Source organism: Calidris pugnax, unplaced genomic scaffold, assembly GCF_001431845.1.
Source record: "Calidris pugnax isolate Ruff unplaced genomic scaffold, ASM143184v1 scaffold89, whole genome shotgun sequence".
In the NCBI taxonomy this organism is placed as follows: Eukaryota; Metazoa; Chordata; class Aves; order Charadriiformes; family Scolopacidae; genus Calidris; species Calidris pugnax.
This window is the reverse complement of record NW_015090865.1, coordinates 5,522,090-5,544,398: the sequence shown is the minus strand read 5'-3', so window position 1 is coordinate 5,544,398 and position 22,309 is coordinate 5,522,090. Positions and strand designations below refer to the sequence as shown.

Sequence of the window (22,309 nt, the reverse complement as noted above, 5' to 3'; positions counted from 1 at the left end):
CCTTCAGCCTCACCAGAAACCTCCCTGCAGCAGAGTCTCAGCTGAACACGCTCACAGACCAGGCATTTATTATAATCCATTTACAGAGCAACAGAACACAGGGGTTTCATAAGAGGGTTATAAGGCACGTCAAGAGTCAACTAAAACCAAGGAAAAAAGGCCTTTGCAGCTTTACTTTGCAAAGAACACAGGGGTTTCATAAGAGGGTTATAAAGCACGTCAAGAGTCAACTGAAAACAAGGAAAAAAGGCCTTTGCAGCTGTCGTTTGTAGTTTTAAAATGCAGCTTTCCTATCATCTAAAGTGTTTCCAGAAAACACAAATCCATGAATCCTTAAGCTCAAGTTTGCAAATGACCTCTCATTGGAAACAAGCCACTCCAGGTCCGAAGAAAAACTCAACCACCAGAAAAATCACTGCCACCACCATAAACCACAGAGGCCAAAGAGGACACAACAGGGTGAAGGAGCAATGACTGCCCTTAGGAAACTCTTTGCCTTGCAACGGGTTCCACCAACGCATCCACAAATTCCAGCCTTCACACCTTCAGTCATCTTTATTGACTACTTATACTAGAAAATAATACTGAGACATTATGGTTTTGACTGCAGAGCAGGAGATGGGGGACAGGGTTGGGAATGCATGGTGGAAGAAAAACACCAAAAAAACCCAACCCCACAAGCCACAAACCGAATCGTTCAAGTGTTGGGGAGGGAAATCCTGCAAATTGTTCACGAAGATCACTCAGTTCTTGCTACTCAACTGTGGTGTCTCCACCAGAATCACCTCCAGCTTACCTGGACAGCCTCAGCAGGTGTCTACCAGCAGGATACAGAATTGTACCTGCTGTAGACAAGTATATCACTCTTTACTTTTAAATCATACATTAGGTATCCATGCAAATACTCTTAACTTTTCAAAAGTTATCCCCCCAAAATCCCATCCTCGGTCCAACTGCTGAGCACAGCCATCTGCCCTCCTCCCAGATCCCCAGCAAGTGCTGTGAACTCCTCATGAATAACTCCTCCGTAGGAACAAACACTGCTGTATTCATTTAGAGAACAAAAACGGTATTATAAGAAAATATGCTGCTCACAATTCTGGTGTAATATCCTCAAACAACAGTGTAATGTCAAAAACGGCATTTTGCTTACCCGAACTGGAACAGTGACATTTCTGGCTCTCTATAAACAAGCGTAAGTTTCAGGTTTTCTACTTCAACAGCAGAAGACGCATTTTTTCAGGACACAATTTTATTATGAAATAAATATGTCTAAATGGGTTTTAAAGGACTTTGTTCTCTTTTTCCATTTTAATGGCCACATATTAAAAACTCATGGTGTAACTAATGAACTTGTACAACTGCCTATGCCGTGCAAAAGCCCAGACAGAACTTCTGCCTCCAGGAGACTGCGGGTCGTTATGAAATGTCCCAACGTTAATTTGGAGCTGTCTAAATTCATGAGCATGACCAAAAAAATAAAAAAATAAATCTTTGCGTCTCTGCCACTACAGTTTATGCTTCTTCCAAAACAAAAAGAACCAACATAAAAGCAAATTCTCCGGTCTCTGGAAAAATTCAGCGTTTGTGAATCTCTGCTGCTGCTCGTTCCCAGCACCACCAGCTCCATCACCATCACCTTAAGTTGGGACACCTAATTCCTCCCCCAGACTGCATTATCCACACTAAGCCTCAGACTTTTCCACATTTCTGTGCTGATCATCAGGTTTAATTCCACAGCAAATAACCAAAAAGACAGAAATCATCACAAAAGCAATTTAAAATGCAGGTATTTCCCAATCGATGACCCCATTTCTTCTGTTCTTTAGTGGTTATTGTGGAGTACACCATTCAAGTAGTGAAGTACAGTCATCTTTAGGAAAAGCTTTTCTTCATTTCTGAATATTTACATTCTATCAATATCATCTATTTAAAAGAAAATTAGCATAACCTTACTATACTTATGAGCTATATAACAGTTTCTATTTTAATATATAATTTTCATTGCATTTTGGTTTTTGCAATAGGTCCATCTCTTTTTTTTTAAAAAAAAAAAAGATATTTACTTTTTTTTCCTCCAACTTAATGAGGTTGCAAAAAATAAAGCCCTGGCTATTTAAATACATTATTCAGATAAGATATTTATGGAAGGTCAATGTTTACACTTTGGACTGCAATCTCACTGAGATCAAACACAAGCAACTACGTTGCTTTAAAAGTTGCACTGTAATGGGGAATGGAGGTTCTAAAAATACTAAGAGAAAAATGGAAGGTGAAAGTCTTTTTCATCCTTAACTTCAACACGAAACCTCAGCATCACATGAATATGGATTTTGCATTTTATATATATAATCACAAGTTTGTGAGGTGCCTTGGGACCTTTGAAGAAGGCACAGAATAAATGAAAATCATTTTAATTAAAAGCAAATTAAAGGACTTCCTAATCCAGGCAGCAGTAGCAAATCCGTGGAGGCTTTTTAGAACATGGATCCTTGAAATTACATTGCTTATAACTCTCCCTAATTCCAGCTTCCTTCCCTCGCTTCCCCCCAAAGGAGGCTCTGAATCTGCACGAGATCAGGTTTATTATGAAAATTCTGCTCTAGTTTCTAAAAAAAGATTTTGCTCTAGTTTCTGAGTGGCCAGAAGCACTAGCATCCACACAGAGCAAATAAAAACAAAGAAATGAGAAAGGGAATGGGGTTTTCTCACTGCAGGGAGAAAAAGATAAGATTCTATTTTATGCTTTTATGAAGTCATTTCAACACTGATTAAGAAAGTTGGGAGCTCTCCTCCTTGACAGGAGGCTTTTGAAATACCGCTCAAAAATAAACTAAGCAACCCCATACTAAAATGTTATCACAGAAAGAGCTTCACACCAGAAAACTCACAAGGCAGAGGAACGTGTAGAAATAAAGTAGACATTATAACTGTAATCTTTTTCCTTACTGCTCTTAGAGCAGAAGGACACTATTGGTGAAGTCTCACAGGTCTCCCACCAGCTGCCCCTAGCTCACCATTGCCTATACCGATAAAAAACCCCATGAATTTACAAAAACTGCTAAAAATAAACAGGAATCTAAACCCAGTAATACGATGTTCATTTTTGTCTAAACAGCGTTTTACATGTATTTATCTCATTAAGAGATTGAATTACTCCATTAAGAGGAAAAAAAAAAGAAAACCCAAATACCAACCTTGAGGGGAAAAAATCCAAACAACTGAACAAGAGGAACAAAAAAAGAAAATGGGCAAAATGCCTGGAGAAACGCTACTTTGATTTTGACACATGGGAATAAATGGAAAAAATATCTAGCTAACCCTTTTTTTTTTTTTTAAATCAAAACATCTTCCATCTCGTGTGCAAATTTCAACAGCTGAGAAAGCATCCTACTCAATCTCCCCAAAGTGGTGTCAGCATGTTTTATGTAAATACTAGTTAACAAGGGATGCGTGTTTGCAGCAAACATTTTAGGGTTCTGCTTTAGAAGCTCTGGATTTACCCTCTGTGTCAGAGGATAAATTGTAATTCTGAAGAAGATAATAGGAGATATGCACAGAGGACACAGGATTTTTTCCTTTTTTAAATAGCCAAAATCTATTTGTTATTGAAGAGTTTAAAATAGTTATTTAACAAATTCACAGGAGAAAAACTTGATGACTAAGCTCTGCATCAATATGTGGCAATATATGCCTTGAAAACAACTTTATTTCGCAACGTCCGGTAACACCGTTAGGGTTTGATAACGTGCTCATTCTGAAAGGGTTACTCAGACCAAGGCAATTTCCCCCTGGGACAATCAGAGAAGTGTCACACGAAGCACAAACATGACAAGTTAAGTGGTGCAGGAGTGTGATCTCACCCAGGGATATTCAGGGGAAGCAACAAATCGAAGTCAGAATCTGGGGTTATTGGGCAATGCCAACTCCCTCCGCCCCATGGGCAAATCCCGGCCAAGAAGGAAAGGGCAGCTCCTTCGCAGCCCACTGGGCTTTTACAGAAGCACTGTCCTCCTCATTGAGTTTCATACCAAGTTAGTAATAATTAGTTTATTATTCTTCCTGTTCAATCTTTTAATTTTTTGTCTTGCTGTGGAGTCTTTAAGAGACAACCACCAGGTTGGGCTGCAGCCATCCGAAACACCGTACAGCCACAGGGGATCTTCTCTTTAACATCAGGCTGGAAGGAAGCACAGCTCACAGCATTGGGAAAACAAGAGTGCAGCAGGGGCAGGGATACAAACAGCGATAAAAACAATGTTCAAGATCAAAGGCTCTGTTTCCCCCACATACACACTTCTTTTCTCCCCTCCCTCTGTAGCCGAGAAGCACCTCAGCCTCTCTTTACCACCCCACCGCTGGTGCTGGCATAACTGTTGGCTGTAAGCCAGCCAGAAGAACTATCTAAGTTAAAATAAATAAATAAAATAGGAAAGCAAGAGCACTCCAGAAGGAAACATTTCCCTGATGTGATTTACAGCCCGCAAATAACAGCCTTGTACATCTTCAGTGAGTGGCAGCTCAGGGGCATGAATAAGTAACCGAGGACGGGCAGAAACCTATTAACAAATTTTTTGCTGGAAGACGACGTTCGTACAATGGCAACAGCCTTCACTCAAATCCACAAAACAAGAACGCTGTTAGTTCATTTACTTCAGCCTTTGTCTGTCTCCTCTGTTTAGTTCATAACTTTTCCTGTCCAAAAATCTCCTTCATGTAACAGCTCCCCGGGGGTAAGAGAGAAGACAAACAGACCAGAAGGACCCACTGCCACGAGCGGAGCAGCTCCTCTGGGTGCAGGTCCTACGGACATCCCCGCCTGGTCCTCAAGTAAATGGTGAACCACCTGCACAGACTTCAGCATAGTTTTTTCCAGTGTCACACAAACAGAAGCATTAACCCCTTTCCCATCCCAGACACCAGCACTGCAGCTCGGGAGCAGGATCCACACCATCAGATGCCCAGTAACAGTTAACAAGCTATTTCCTTCAAGTCCCTCTTCCCCAGCCCATATAATTCAACTCCACAAACACGACAGATTGCATTAAATATTATTTAAAGAATATATTTTTCCATCAACTAGATCATCTACTTCCAAATGAGATGACACAAGTCAAGTGGATGGCAATTTCTATTTTTATTCCCCTCAGAATTTCTTCAGCTTGAAAGAAAGGTAACTTCCAGATAAGTAGGGACAATCTCCCCTTTCTGAGCCATTAAGTTTTATCTCAACAGGATTCTCACAATCACATACCTCAACAGCAGGAAACATTTAAGTACCACCTTCATCTTCGCTCTAGCACAGCCTTCCTTTAGCCCTGACCATTCCACGATCAATCAGGGAGATTCAAGTAACTGCTTTTGTCATCTAACGTTGCAGAACAGGAGACGCGACCTTCCCCGCCTTGTGATTGACAATTTTCATTACAAATGTGCTCTGATGCCAAGTTAAACTGTAGCCTTTTCTTCCTTTCTGTTTGAGAGCAAATGTGATGAGAAAAAACTCTTTCTATGCCTTAGTGCAGAAGAAACTTCCAGCTTCACATACTGAAGTGACTGGAGAGGACCCTTCCTTGGAGACCTGTAAATGCCCAGGAAGGAGGACAGCATCCTCCAGAGACTCGCAGCGATGCTTTAAAGAGCAAAAATTGGTTCCAAATTTGTTTTCTGTAACACTGGGGGCAAAAATAAGCTATTGCCCTCAGGGAGTGTTTCACGTTTGCATTTATACAAAGTTTCCTTCATTTGAATACTGTGGATATGTCCCACAGGGACTTGACCTTTTGGCTTGGACTCTGCTATCCCGAGACCTTCCTGTAGAAACTCAGAACCGCTATTTGCCTTATGCAGGAGATGAAAACTCAAACTTGTATCAGTTTTTGCTTATTTCAGCTATTCTTGCATGTGATTATCTGGAAAGAAATGGTGAACTTCATTCTTCCTTAAATCATTATTACTACTGGCTCCAGGAGCACGTCTGATGTTCGCGTTTGAAGATTTGGATAAACAACCAGAAATCCAGATGCAAAACAAAAACTACCGGTGGGAGGGTGAAATGAAAACAGATAAATCTCCTTCCAAAAATACCAGATTTCATACGGACTCTCACTATTTTGCAAAAATACAACAAGGAAGGAGTTCTACAGCTCCAAGCTGAAAGACATAATGAACACCAATATATTTTCTGAGACCTCCAGGAGTTGCTCAAGGCTGAGGATGATCATACCAGCACTGTGACTGTCACCACCTCCAGAGTCCCAGAACTCCCAATACATACATTGCAAACATTTTTTTCCCCCACAGTGAAGTCCACATATGACAGGGTTTAAAAGTCAAGAGGTAGACTTGACTCTCTATAAACTCTTCTGCTGCCTCAGTCTCTTCCAGTCCTTAAAGAGTGGAGAGTTATGCCCAGCTGTTGACACAGACTGTCTATTTTTCCATGAAGAAAACACCCTCTGTCACTTGGTTGCCTTCAAAAGGCTGAAATAACAGAGCTTGTCTTTCAGATGAATCTTTCCCTCCTATACTGGTGGTCGGATAGGCCTACACAGATGAATTCAGCTATAAAACGCCACAGAGCTAGAAATCCATCAGCTTAGAAAGGCCTTTTCTTCTCGTGTGCTCTTCTCTTCCACTTGCACCGTGGTTGAAGCTACAGGAGGGACAGGGACAGGGATAGGACCCGGTGGGCAGGTCCACAAACCAACAACAATGACGGGAATTGCTCAAGAGACTGATGGGCCACACCAAGAACGACTGTCCACACTCCAGGGATGTGGCAGAAACATCAAGACCCAGTTTCTTGGGTCACGCATGTTCCCCTCTGACAGCTCCCTGTGTAGCATGAAGGGTCTCTACTGCCACCACAACCCCCAGGGAGATCTTTTCAGGGGGGACAGAAACCAAAGAGGTCTAGTTTTAAATCTCTCTTACTGTTCTCATACTTCAACCTAAAATTCAGAGCCCTCAGGAAGCCAAGACCTCAGAGCTATGGCTGGTTAAGCAGCTCCTCACCACCTAAACAGCAGCTTAGATGGGGGAAGAGGTGGTAAAGAGAAGAATCACACCCCAGCCCAGAGACTTCAGAAATGAAATAATAATGTGGATGCTGGAAGCTGAGGACTATAACCAAGTCATCATATGCTCCTCTAGTTATTACAATTTTATTTTTTTTTATCTTTTAGAGACAATATGCAGAAGGTCTGAGTCACTTGTACTGATGGGCAGCAAATACATCTGTACATTTAAGGAGGGATTTCTCCCTCTCCATTCCTCCTGTGTTTACTGGAAGGAGAAACACCTTTCTGTAGCTCCTCTTCTTCAAAGCCTGTGTTTGCCAATGAGAGTTCTTCAGTCATGGGGGAAATTCTATAAGGATCCTGAGAAACTGATTTTGACAGCAACTCTTACCTCTTCTTTTAGTGGTAATTTCCTGTTCTCTCAAAATTCCATAGCCTAAGCCTCCAAAGGAAACAGCACAAAACCACCACAACATTAGCCCAGACATCTATCCCTGGCAGTGTCTTAATACCACGCAATAATATACTCGGTATCTTCACCACGCATTATTTCACAATATCAGTAAACTTGTCATTTCCAGGGAAGCAGAAGAATTGCTGAAACAGGGTCTGTACAGACTAAGGTGGCTCCTGGCTGGTTCTCCAGCAACTGAGGTTAACTTGGTGAGAATGGGCAATAAATTTGTTCCATTTGTTATTCCATTTGTTATACAGAAACGCTGTAAAAGGAAAATGAAAACCAGCAGAATCTTTTTTCTTTTTTTTTTTTTTTCCTGGAAATGCTAACAGTAAACATGTTATTGAAGACATAAACAGAGAGAAGGTATCCCCCAAGAGATGAACCAAAATGAAGCACAACATCGCCCAGACACAGCCCACCCACGCACAGCGCTGCCGGCCAGAAAGTTGTTTTTTCTCTTGCAAAAATAACCCCAGAAAACGCCCCAAACCTGCTAAATTAAACCCAGACAGCATCAAACTGGACTGTTGTGTTGAAGCCGTTCAAGCGCTTTCCTCCAGGCTGGAGCAAGAGATCCCTGCCCGCCCCGGGGCATGCAGTTAACATGAAACAACATATTTTAAAATAAAGCTTTAACAGACATCTAAGGAATAACGATGCCTGGTGTTACTCGAGGGCAGGAGGAGAAACAGTTTGGATTCAGATCTCTGGACCACAAAGCCCTGACATAATTTTAGTCCCCTGCAGGATCCAACATTACAACGGTCCCTCGTTCATTCAGATCCAAGTGGAAGATCTTAAATGGTTTTTGAAAGACTTGACCCTACCTGGCCAAAAACTCATGGACAGACACTCACGACAGTCTCAAAGAACATCCATCATCTAACCCTATGCTTAATGCAATGCTCCCTCTTGCGATGCTATTTATTTGCATAATTTATTTTCCTTTTTCCCTTTCTGCTTTACCTTCTGGCAGGACACTGACAGCACATTAGCTGCTTTGATTTATGCTGAGAATTAATTTTTGCTGAACTTTTCAGAGGCAGCGGTGCACCACCAGCAGATAACCTGCTCTGGCATTAAGGAAATAACTTGCATCTAAAGGTAAAAAAAAATAAAAAAAAAAATAATGGGGGGAAATCGGAGATATTTCCAAAATAAGGAAAGCTACCTGTCCACTTGGAATTTTCCAACATTGCTCAGGATATCAAGTCAGACATATTAAAGTCTATTTCAAAATAAAATGCAGTAGTAGAGTCCCAGAGGCCCAATAACAACATCCTTTCTCCATTGTCCCAACTTGGTTTGTTGGAAACAAGGCACACAAATTATTCTAGCGTTCCACAAACTTTATAAACAGGCAATGCCTCATTTGCCCATTTTTCCCACAGAAAGACATGACAGCATAAATATATTCAATACCTGCTTGCATGCCTTGGGAAAAAACAGAATAAAATGAACAGCTGTCAAACAATCCAGAAGCAACACGGCTGTAGGGATTCCCTACAGGGAAATCTCCTATTTTGGGGCCCAGCAACACCAGGGAATTGCTGCCATAAACATTATCCTTACTCAATTAGTTAACTTTGGTCATAATTAAAACTAACTAAAAAAAAACCAAACCCAAGCAACAAAATAAACCCCCCAAAGAACACTGCTGTCCCAACAATCCCAAAATTAATTTTACTACAAGAATCACCAACTGCCACCACTCGGTACAGCTTGGATTTGAGTACACATTTACCATGACCTAGGGATGAAGCTATTTTGAAGATACACTATTTCACAAATTCACATTACCAAACAGCGTGTGTTGCAATTAAACCAGAGTTTCAGTATTTAAAGACCCTGATTGAAGAGCAGGCACGTGATGCAACTGTTTATGTGTTTCCAGGGAGACCCAAAAAGCCAGAAAACAATAAGGACCTAAAAAGCTAGAAAACACCTGTTGGTTTTACGAGGTTCCCCTGGGAGTTCTTAAATATAGAGTCAGAACTTACACAGATGCCTCTGCGGTTTCTGAGTTTTGTTTCTTTTTGGCCCTGAAAATTAACAGAATCTCTCTAATACTTTGGAAAATGTATTAGCTACTGCTCAACTGCTGCAAATCCCCAGGCAGCACATTCCCAGCAAACGCAGGAGTTCTGCTGCTGTTTACAGGCTGTATCATTTCTGGCTATTGATTTTAGATGCTGAAACGACCCACGGAAGTTCCCTTTTCCTTCTGCCGGAGATCACAACGATATTTTGAAGCTGCATTTATATTCCTTAGATACAACTCATCAATACACAGATAATCAATATTGTAAGAAAATAAATTTTTAAAGGACCAATGCTACAAGGAATATTTAAGGAAAGCGTCATGCCCTTTTGACCTAATGAGATTAAAAAAACAATATCAAACCTCATTTTTTGGGAAAGATTAATATAGATAAAACACAGCCATAAGACCCAGAGCTGATGCCACCAGCCTTGGCTCAGGGAAGAGGGGACCCCCCTACGCTCCTGCCATGCTGGTGACAGGACGGAACAAATCAGTGCTGAATGCGGTCACTTTTTCCCCCCTGGAGCTTTGCTTCTGGCCCAAAAATTCTAGTTTTCTATGCCAGGCTGAAGGTTGCTGTCAGCCCCGTGAATGGGAGGCTGTGAATAGCTGCAGTGTTGGGCGCTGGATGAGGAGCGAGCTCCAGAGCCTGTCCTGTCACCCAACACAATGGGTGGCTGTGGGTCCCCAAGTCAGGGCTGAGCAGCAGCCTACCAGGCATCAACAGATGGGCTTGTATCACCTCAGGTGAAAAGTACTCAAAAGAAATACAATGTTTTCTAAAAGATGTCAGCCTTTCCCTTTCATTCTGGAATTTTGAAGCGAGCTTCAGTAACTACCACCAAAGCCAGGAGCGCCCTGAAATGAAAGGCAATTGGGAAATGTGCTCACCTGAGTGAGAGCTACAGCCCAGCCAGATTCAATTCATTAAAAACTGAGAGCAGATCTTGCTATAAAAATCATCTTTATAACAAAGTCTTTAATGCACATAAAGATACATTTGCAAGGTGTTTTCTGGATTCCAGTTGTTATTCAAAGACAAGGCTGGATGGGACTCTGAGCAACCTGGTCTGGTGGGAGGTGTCCCTGCCCAGGGCAGGGGCGTTGGAAGTCGATGATCTTTAAGGTCCCTCCAACTCTAACCATTCTGTGATTCTATGAAAGCAGAAACAGGAAACCATCCTCACCAGCTGCAGCTTCTGCCCTACGCCTGGTTACACCGAGAAGCTGATGACCAGCAGTGTCCGGAACCCACAAGCCCACTTCCACCCAACACACCCGGCCCTTTCTGGGGTTTTTTCACATCCTCACCCATCTGCCACTTGACCCGGGTGTCACCACAGCCCTCTCTTGAATTCACATTGTTACCTTCATCACATCTTGCTTTCTTCCCATTCAAACTGTCCATGTACTTTTTCTACCAATGTTTTACCAGGTTATCACTGTTCGCATACTAGAAATAACACATTTAAAATATTTTAGTCTATTTATCTTGCTCTGTTGGCTTTGATAACTTTCTTTTAGCTGTAAGAATAAATCTCTATATATGTAGACACAAATAGATATATAAAATGTACATTACCCAACATTTGAACTCAACCAGTTACCCTCCCCATGCTCCCTTCCCTCATCAGAGGGATGGACAAGGTAGGACAAGAGTCTCAAGACAAGAGGCGCCCTCAGCACAGGGCAGAAGCCCACAGACTGTCCGAATTGTCCCTGCAGAACATCCTCTCTTAACAACTACAGGCAAAGCTGAAGTAAACCAGCCTGCTAGTTTAGGGGCACAGTGCTGGAGAATGCATGTCATTCCTTGCAGGGCAAGCCCTTGAGGTTTGAGGGGGGTTTCTAAGCACAAACATTCTCCATAAATGTACCTTTATAAAAGGAGTATCTTCTAAGTGATCCTACCACCAATTTTACTAACAGATATCTATTTTGGCATCCTGCTGTTCTTGCTGTCTCCTTGACCTCGAATCATCAGCCTCTATTTCTTGGCCATAATAAAACCCACCTACAGAGAGCAGTAAATGAGGATGTGCCATTTTCTGTAATACAGCCCAGGTACTTGAGAACCACTTGAACTGTGTCAGGCCCTTTGTGTTTGCTGCAAAGATGATGTTTCCCCATCAGCCACGTGAGGGATGTTACGGGGCTTTGCATTAGGGGGGAAAGCCCAGGGATGAGGATGGGAACACAACTCATCACGTCCAGGCAGAGCACACGGATTTTGGGGAAGCAACTATCACACATCTGAGACACTGACGACTTCAGAAACATGTTTTGCTTAATAAAAAAATCAAGCCTGGTGGATCCAATCAGCGATGAGGACATTAATTACTTACATACCACCAGGGCTGAGAGCAGCGGGACGGAGCACGGGCAGAGCCTCCCACCAAGGCTGTGACAAACACCACTGCACGTTGAGCAATCCGTGAAAGGAAAAAGCAGAAATCCACCAACCTTTCAACATGGCTTTGCATAATAACATCATTATTTAAGATGTTAAAAGCCGGCCAGAGCCATGTTGGATAGATATGAGGCTGTACAACAGCACAGGACAACAGCTTCATGCCCAGCTGGAAGAGAAGAGCCTGGAGGTTTTGGAGGAGACTGTGTTTAGTAGACATCATTCAACTTAAAGGGTTTGAAAGAGATACAAATTTGGGTACGAAGGCAAAATTAAAAGCGTCTTACAAACCTCCAAAAACTGGCACACAGCTGCGAAGGCGTTTCTAGCTGAAAACTTGACAAAAACCCTGCTTTCCCCTCAGCCCCCCCGGCCCCTGACAGCTGGGCATGTTTGGGAGAGTTCCTTCCTTTCCCACGCTCCGGGGCCGGTCCGATGACGCTCCCCCATGGCAGGGTCCCGGGGGGCACCAGCCACAGCCCTCAACGAGGTGCCCCGGGGACCACAGCTCAGGGATGGCCTGTCCCCACATCACACCACAGCCCTCCCAAGGGAATAGGCCGTTTCTCTCCGGAGGGGACGGATCTCAGCAGAGCCAGGCTGGAGGGGAACCGCAGGTTCTGATTTATCCACCCTCCCAGAAGTCCAAGATGAGCTTTGTCTCCAAAAACACCACGTCGCTTGCGGGTCCTTCCTTGCCCCAAGGGCTAAGGTGAATAAACACACCATCTCAAAACCAAAAAGATTCTTCTGCTAATCTATTGCTGGAAGAGCAAGCACTGCACACCTCTCATCTCATTTCACCAGCAGGATAATTTCTCCTTTAAAGAAACAAAAAAATCACAGCCCTCCCCAAAAAGGGAATTTTTTAACATAATTTTTTTTTCCCCTCCTTTCAGCATTTCATAACCAGCCACCTATAAGTCCAATTTCCATAAAAGTACACAGAGCAAAACTGCTCTTAAAGAACACATTCAGCCCCAAAGCCTCCTGCGTTTTCTTAATGACTTAAACCCCAAGCTCTGTGGGGATTCCAGGGACAGGCTGGAGACAAACCAGCAGCGATCCCCAGGCTCCCTGCCCTCCTCCTCCTCCTCCTGACACTCCCCGCGTTTCACTTCTCTTTTACACAGTCCCCAAAGAGGAACAGAAGGTACCTCCATTTCCCACAGAGGCTGACAGCTGTGAGAATATCGTTTGCAGTGAAATATCAGTCAGAAAGCGTAATGCCCCAAAGTTTCCAACTCTGCCAGCAATACTTTCACACTGGTTTTCTCTCCTTCTGTGATACAGAAGATGCCACAGAGCCTCAGTCACTGCAGGATCTTTATTTTTCTGCCTTTTTTTTTTTATTTAAAGCAAAACCAACATCAGGAATACAGACTTTACGGCTACTAAAACTGATGGGAAAGAGCCTGGTAGATGAGGAAGGGCTGAGCACCCCAAAGAAAAAAAATATCTAAAAAATATTGTGCATAATTAACCTGCTAAAATTTATTGTATTTAATATTTAATTCTTTAAGATAATACTACTGGAGGAGAAAGCAGTGTGCAGCTCTGCTGGTGGGACAGCAGTGGAGTGGCAGAGCTGAGCCTGGAGATGTTCGCTGCACACAGAGCCACACCAGACAACACCAGCCATCTCTTTTGGAAGGCATTAAGCTTTCTTTTCAATGAATAAACTGCTAACCAAGGGCCTCTGGAAATGTAAAACACTGTGTACAGAGGGTTCAGTCATTTTTCACGGAAATGATTCTGTTTTCTTCCTCTGAAGATCTTGCTTAAACGAGGCCAAATGTCAAGGGCAAATAGTTTGATCTAGTAGAGCAATTCTCAAGCTTTTTCAGTACAAATTGCAACTCAATCAACTTATGCATGCACAGAACTTCTAAATAACTTCTGCAGTTTGCTACCTAAATATCTTTTAAAAAGGAAAAGTGAGGAATCTGACCACCAAGAGCTCTTTTGCACATCATTCTCTATCCCAGGTCATGCTATGTTGTGCTTCAGTGAAACAAAGGACTTACACTAGATTGGGAGCAAGTCTCCTTGAAAAAAAATAAATCACACATTATGATAGCACCAATTATCTCAACATCACACCTTCCTAAGTTTGTTTCCAATAGTTTAGACTAAGTAATGCAAATAGGTCATTATGTAAATATAGTTCCCTGTTTCCACCTCTTCCTTTCCTCCCCGCCTTCCCAGAAATATTTAGGTCATTAAAACTTCCTCTCCTCCCAGTTCTGCCGGGAAGCGGCGAGGTGCTGGAGGTGGGAGGTTAGCCTTTGAAAAACAGATTAGAATTAAGTGTTGTATCTGTGGCCTTGAAACGTGCCCTCAGCTGCGTTTTTAATTTGGCTTTTCAAGATTGATCAGCACACGTGTAATTTAAAAGCAATTTGAAGCAGCAAGCTAGATAGTTTGACATAAAATTAATGAGCTTTTGACAACTGCAAACAAAATGATAACGTAAATCCATTTAAACTCATCCCTGTATTTAACAGGAAAAGCATATATCACTTTAACTCGGTTTTAGAAAGGCTTTTTTTCTGCAATACAAAAGCTATTTTACCACGATCCTGCCTTCAGTAGCAATTTGCAAACTTTGCCCAATCGTATAAGATTTGTAGGAAGACAAGTAGCAGATGAATTAATATTGTTGAGTAATTACAGTGACAACGGTGTGGTATGATCAAATGCATTCACAAACCCAAAATGTAAATTTTAAAAAGTCAGAAAGTACCCGAGACATCAAAACCCGTAGAACACAGGATATAAACATTATTCATTGCTTCTTTAAATCAATAGGGTACTACTCATGGAAAAGCACAGCACTGAAGCTCAAGCAATGTACAGGACATTACAGCAGAAACTAAGGCTAGCGATGGAAAGGAAAATAATGATCAAAGGATGAGCAGCAGAGACAACAAGATTAAAGGGCAAAAGACAATAAAAATTGAATTTACTAAAAGATATAGTAATCAAGGTGAAGGATTAATAGATATAGTTGTATTGGACAACAGTTGGTTTTGTTTGCTTATTTATTCTCTAATTTGCACAACTAGTTTGGAATTCATTTGAGAAACAGCTACAGGTAAAGAAATTGACATGTTCAGCAATAGAATCTGTTAAGAAAAGAAAATAATTTTAAGTACACTTTGAAAGGTCCACACTCTTACAGGAAGTCTAAAAATTGCAGCTGAAGCACACTCGGAGCGAGAGAAGACCAAGCACTTCTCAGGCAAGCAGAGATGGTAAATTCTCTGCAGATTTTACACACAGATGTGCTTACAAACTGCCACATTATACCAAAGCTAAATTAAAAGACAGAAAGGTTGGCTGAAAAGTGAATTGCCCCTCTAAGAAACACATTAAAATGCATCCCATGCAGCAGCGAAAACTGCTCTGAAGCTAAAGAATCACAGCTCTTGTTGAGGAAATATTGACAGATCCTTTATCAAATACACGGACAAGAAGAGGGTCTTCAACCACAAATTCTCATCGTTGTCTTCAAGTCGTGATTACATAGGCTTTTTCTCCTTGGTCAAAGAGCATTCCTGATAAAAATCTTCATTAAAAGAACCAAGGGAGATAAAAAATTATGGAAGCAAACGCCAAGATAGAAGAAAGCACGGCACAAACCTCATGGAGCACAGTCCCACCCTTGGGCACACACACAGGACACCAACAGATCATGGGGCACCATGACCTTCAGGTGGCAGGACCTCAGACCAGGGAAGTTCTAGCTCTATACAACCAACCAAACTGTTCATTACAGTCCACATCACACCATGTCCATAACAAAGTGATGTTTAAAAGCATCGTGCTCCCGTACTTCATCTCAGTCTTTGGTTACACTGGATGCCAATCAACCTGCTGGCCTTCAGTCAGTCCCTTGCAAGGGGCACCATCATGGGCTACAGCAGCTCTCCTTTTCATCTGAGCTTGCTTTAAAGGTTATTGCAGATGAAAGAGAGATTGATTTTACTCAAGAGGAAGAAAACTCAAGAACCACAACAATTATAGAAAAAACCCAACCATCAGGAAACCTGAAACCCATTGGTCTCAGGAGAGTAAGAGCTTGTCATGAATGTGTAGTTGCATTTTTAATCCTGAGCTATTTTATAATGCCTCCAGAGCAACAAAACCAAGAAGCAGGAGGAGACCTCTTAGTTCATCTAATTCCCTTGCTTTGGCAGAAGAGTTAATCCTCCAGCTTATCTAATTACTGTGTCCTGATCTGTTTAAAGTGAGATGAGTAACACACTTTTCACTTGCTTCCCTTGTAAATCTCCCGCTATTTGCTTTTTTTCTTACAAATTCACAGTACTGTTGACCCAAAGCCTTTTCCAGACTGCATTTTTCCTGCTGATCCTCGATGTCACTGCATCCTGGTTTGTGTGTGTTACCTTCAGGGACAGCAGGGCAGAGGGTGCAGCTCCATCCAGCTGCTGGGGCATCCCAGCTCTCCCCCGTGAAAGAGCTGCCTCTTCTCAACAGCAATAATCCAAAACCTCCCCCTTCTATCACTCCCGTAGGCTTTTGTTTATTTGTATCCCATCACACCTCTACCCTGATTTACAGTGTTGTTTTCTGGCTTCACTTGCTGAGATCTTTCATTCTTCCCGAAAATTACTTTAAATTGGAAAAAAAAATCTCAGATAACCTGAGTTTTCAGGACTGAGCACTTTTTCCTTTTTATAGCTGGGGGTAAAAGGGATAGAAAAACCCATGACTGACCCAGGCCACATTTCCTAGCGACAATAAGCTGCCACTGCAAACATCAAACTACCCCAACAAATTTCTTCCCAGTTTTATTTCTTCGCTAAGCCGGGAAATGCCTTTAAACACAGATACATTTTGGCCTGGGCAATCACTAGATCTTTACCTTAAATGGTGAGTCAGGAATCAAAGGAAAAAGGGCATTTTTAGGACATGGTTTGAGAGATGTACTCAGTGAGCAGAGGATGGGGCTGAGCAGAGGTAGGGCAAGGGCTCCCATCTGTCTGCTTTGGGTGCAGAGGAAAGAAAAAAGCAGCCCTTAATGCTACACTTGTTCAGGGAGCTCTTCCACTGGAGATAATCAGTTGGCTGGCTTGTTTAGGAAGAAAAAAAAAAAACAACAAACCACTATCTAAGCACACTGCAATCAAACTACAGTCCAACAGCATCACCCTCTCCTATCAGTAAGAAATCTCCCCTCTATTCTTCCCTTTCCCAAAGGCATCCTCTGCAGACAACACCGAGGATTTTGGCAGGGAAAAGGATATCGCTGATGGAATTATTACACCTGCAGTAGGTCGACTGCATTAAAAAGCACAACGCTGTGCACATGCCTTAAAAATATGTTCGATGTTGTGAATAACTCAAAAATAAATCCTGTACAAATACCTCAATAAATTCCTACTGCTGAGTTTCTCCTAATCTTGGCCTTATCAGTATCTTATTTCAGCTCTAGCTTACACCAGTTTTCCGCTCTGTTGTATTTAAAAGATATGTACATTTCAGCATGAAGTTTGGAATAAATACAGGCACTTTTTAAATTTAAATATTAAACCTTATGGCATTTGGGTTTATAAAACACATATTGTTATCAGACAGGAGAGAGACTACACCTGGATGAAACCCTGTGCATAAGGGCATAAGCGACGGGAAAAAGAGATAAGACTACAGTTAAAAAGGATGCAAAAAAACCCTGTGGAGAGCAGCCTGGTGGCTGCAGCCGCTTTTCATTCAGCCTGAGTTCTGCTGCATCACACCACAAATCAGTTAAAGCAATATCTGAATCATCCCCTAAGACAGCTCTCAACCTATAAAACGAGCATCACACACAGGGTTCCCCATAAATGACGCTCCACAAAGAACATGCAATTCAGAACTCTTTAATAATGCATCAATTCAATTTACAATACTTTCGATTACGGGGCACCAAATTATATTTTAGGTTACAGTGGGATGGTGCTGTCATTAATATTGTATCAAGAGATCAATAATGAAATGCCTTTCAAGAAACAAAGCCCTGCTCACCGCAGGCATCGCAGCCCCCAGGTTTGGCTCCTCCGCTGCTGCTTCCCAGGTATCTCCCTGTTTTCTTGCCAACTGCTTTTGCTGAGACATTTTCTGGGTACTTCCAAATACAGAGTCACTTCCAAATACAGAGCCATTCACCTAAATGTTTCCGTATCAAGGCGATTTTTTTCCACTAAAGCATCTTCACTCATTACCGATGGCCTTCAAGTGCTCTGATACAACCTTCAGACACAGGATCTCCACTGTGGTGCTAAGCCCTGCAATAAATCTATGCTAAAGAGTATCTTGGGAACAGAGATTGAAATACAGTATCACATTCACAAAATGACAATATTGTTCAATGGACGTACAAACATAATCCTCAGGTTCTCTGTATAATGGAACGATTTGTCCTGCAGAACCTCCCACTCCCTCAGCGAGCAGGAGGGACTGTGTTCACAGCCCTAAGGCAAACATTCACTATTCCTTTTTATCTTTCTGGTTTTCATCCTACACACCATTCAGCACTTGCCTCAGCTCTTTTTTGTTCTTCACTACAGTACAACTGACCTGCTCCAACATCTTGATGAGCACATTAATGGGATAGCATCAAAAATATAAGCACCTTATTGATAACGTGTGTAGCCAACTTCTCAGAAGACACCAAGGGCAGCTGTGGTAGGAGTTTGCCAACCCACATCCCATTTTCCTTCATAACCTCTTAATCGAAAGGGGAAAAGGCCACCAAGCACACGTCTAAGTACTCCTCCAGCATGCTCCAAAACTAGGCAGTCAATAACCCAGCTCTGCAGGTCCATAAACAAACGGCTCAAAAAATAAAAACAACCCAATTTATGGCACAACTTGTCTTATAGAAACACCAAAAAGCACTCAGTGGACACAGCGCAAGGCAGGTGCCTTGTAATCAACAAACCTAATTAATGAGAGCAGGTTTTCCATAATGAAGCACACAGTGTCCCATGAGAAAGGCACCAAGAAGTGTATGAACTTCATGGTGCCCACAAACCACCACTGTCACCTCCCGGTGGGGAATATTGAGGAGCCCACCCAGGGACCATGGCTCTGCCCATCCTCTGCTTCAGCCCCACCAGAACCCAACTGGAAGAGGAAGGTCTTACACAGACCTGAAACCTCCAGAGTCCCCAAAACCATCATCTTCCAGCTTCCCATAATTTCAGCCCCACACGGTGCATTTCCGACGTCGCCCAGGCCAAATAATCCAGGAATGCAAAGGGGGTGGGGAGAGGGGGGGAAATAAACCCAAGGGAAACAGGGATTGAAGGCAGCTGTTCTGGCAGAGAGCCCCCAGCTCACACAGATGAAAAAACCTGATTGAGCCAGATAACAGACAGATAAACATAAACACATGAAGTGGGAAAGAAAGCGAGATACAAAAGCGAACTAGGACCCAAATGTGCCAGAATTATCATCTTCCCACCTGCACTTCACAGGGGGAGAATAAATTACTGTCATCCCAACAGCAGCCTCTCACTCATTTGAGGTATATGGAGATGGCTGGGTTTATTAAATGTGTCCAGGGCACAGGAAGCTTTTAAACGAGGAATTCAGGTTTTATCGTTTACATGGAAGAATATATTAAATGCAATTGAGGAACAGAGTGTGTCAGGCACAGCCCAGGCAGCCGGGGGCGAGGCGGGGGGAGCGGTGAGCGGGGCCCGGCCCTAACGGCCCCCGCCTCCCCCGTGGCGGAGCAGCTCCGCTTCACCCGGCCCGTCGCTCCTAACAACGTCAACCGGGTCTCGAACTGCTGCTCGAACACGGGCCCCAAGCAGGGCCGAGGCAGCCCTAAGGCCAAGGAAGGAGAGGCGGCCCCGGCCTCGATGTCAGGCCCTGCAACCGGGACAAGGGCAAACGCTGACGGAAGGGAGCAGCCACTATCCCTAACAAACCCCAAAGCCCCGGGGTTGTACAAACAGCAGCAGTGCATGCCCGGTTATGAAGAGGCCCTGGGATAAGTCCAGGGTTCGCAGCTGTTCCCTCCCGTCATTGCCAGATGCCTTGCAGTCCAGTTTTGCAGGAGGAGAAAAGAATGAAGCGTAAGCAACCCAGAGCAAGGGCCAATTAACTGGGGGTGGGCAGGGGAGGAAAAAAAAAAAAAAAAAAAAAGAGAGACACACCCTTTCCTAATTAAAAAACCACTGTTCAATCTCACAGCAGATATCCATAACCCATGATTAAAGCACCAAAAAAAAAATAAATAAATCCAGTGGTGGGAGACAGTTAAAAGTTGGCTTTACTTTGTCTCTGAGAGGTTCATCGTTATTTTTCCCAGCATTTTAAACAAAACCATAACGCGGGACACACAGACACACAATACTTTTGGTTTTGGAAGGAATAAATCCAATTATTTTTTTTCCATGAAAGCCTCATTTGGTTTCTCCCTGTCAGTCTCTATAAGGAAAATAAGAAGTTGTTTGGTTTTTTTTTTCCCAGCTGCAGGATTTAACCTACGTCGCCCAGGCCAAATAATCCAGGAATGCAAAGGGGGTGGGGAGAGGGGGGGAAATAAACCCAAGGGAAACAGGGATTGAAGGCAGCTGTTCTGGCAGAGAGCCCCCAGCTCACACAGATGAAAAAACCTGATTGAGCCAGATAACAGACAGATAAACATAAACACATGAAGTGGGAAAGAAAGCGAGATACAAAAGCGAACTAGGACCCAAATGTGCCAGAATTATCATCTTCCCACCTGCACTTCACAGGGGGAGAATAAATTACTGTCATCCCAACAGCAGCCTCTCACTCATTTGAGGTATATGGAGATGGCTGGGTTTATTAAATGTGTCCAGGGCACAGGAAGCTTTTAAACGAGGAATTCAGGTTTTATCGTTTACATGGAAGAATATATTAAATGCAATTGAGGAACAGAGTGTGTCAGGCACAGCCCAGGCAGCCGGGGTGGCTGGGGGAACACGGCTCCTCTCTGATTCTTTTATTTGTCAGCAAAGACAGAGCAAATTAAAGCAACCAAACACTGCGCCCACACCATTTTTGTTTCTCACATTATTTTCTCTCCTTTCTTCTCCCACATTTCTAAAACACCTGATTTTTGTCACTTGAGAAAACAAACCATTTTTAGCTTACCTCCCTGCAAAACCCCCCTGGGCTGTGGGCATCCACCGCGGGGTGCTCCTCTCCCAGACCTCTCCATCCTCACCCTCCTTCCCTCTGGGGCCACAAGCACCACCCCCACCACTATCAACGCTAATTAGAGACCATTAGCCTCCATTGACATCAGGTTTCCAGCTGAATATCATTAATTTTCATCAAAAGTTACTTCTGTCTGTTTGTTTTGTCCAGGCCCCAAAGCACAACATACACAGAAGCTGAGATTGCCACACACAATATAAATATTTTTCAACTCCCAGCCTCTTTATTTCTACTTTCCAAGTTTTCTCATAAAGCTTGTAAAATCTTAGGGGGAAAAAAAAAAAAAGCTTGATAAGCGATGTAATTTCTTTTAACTCAGCAGTCTCTACCCCACACAAATCAGGCAGGGGCTACGCAGCTGATCAGCCAGCAAATCACCTCATTCTTTGGAAATAAGCCACAAGGAGAGAAACCTCACAGCAAAACTGACAAAAAAAAAAAAAAAAAAAAAGAGAGACACACCCTTTCCTAATTAAAAAACCACTGTTCAATCTCACAGCAGATATCCATAACCCATGATTAAAGCACCAAAAAAAAAAAAAATAAATCCAGTGGTGGGAGACAGTTAAAAGTTGGCTTTACTTTGTCTCTGAGAGGTTCATCGTTATTTTTCCCAGCATTTTAAACAAAACCATAACGCGGGACACACAGACACACAATACTTTTGGTTTTGGAAGGAATAAATCCAATTATTTTTTTTCCATGAAAGCCTCATTTGGTTTCTCCCTGTCAGTCTCTATAAGGAAAATAAGAAGTTGTTTGGTTTTTTTTTTCCCAGCTGCAGGATTTAACCTACCTTCACACCCCCAGGTGCTTTCCTTGTTAGTGACCCGGGGCCCCCCCAAACCTTGCCGTGCCCAATTTGGGCAGAGCCACCGGAGAGCCCCAAGGCCCCCCCACAGCAGCACCCACAGCGGTTCCCCATCACCCGGTGGCAAAATCACAGCGTTTGCTGGGGCCCCGCCCAGCCGGCACCATAGGAAACCAATAAAAGGCAAAAATGGAAGCATAAAGGTTTTTAAACAACGTTAGCCTTGCCCAAAGGATGGGAAGAGAGTTGGAACCCAACCATGTCCCCCCCCCACAGCAGATATCCATAACCCATGATTAAAGCACCAAAAAAAAAAAAAATAAATCCAGTGGTGGGAGACAGTTAAAAGTTGGCTTTA

The 22,309-nt window shown here is 42.9% G+C and overlaps 1 protein-coding gene across 2 annotated transcripts in view; it reads right to left on the bottom strand.

Annotated features, from left to right (window-relative positions):
- The window catches only part of PTPRE (protein tyrosine phosphatase, receptor type, E), a 101,739-nt gene extending 80,616 nt beyond the window's left edge, over positions 1–21,123 (bottom strand). For both annotated transcript variants that reach the window (XM_014945397.1, XM_014945398.1), the window contains exon 1: positions 21,075–21,123. In XM_014945397.1, coding sequence (XP_014800883.1) covers positions 21,075–21,106 — 32 coding nt within the window. In that variant the 5' untranslated portion in view covers positions 21,107–21,123. The remainder of the gene's footprint in view (positions 1–21,074) is intronic.
- Positions 21,124–22,309: the final 1,186 nt, after the last annotated feature.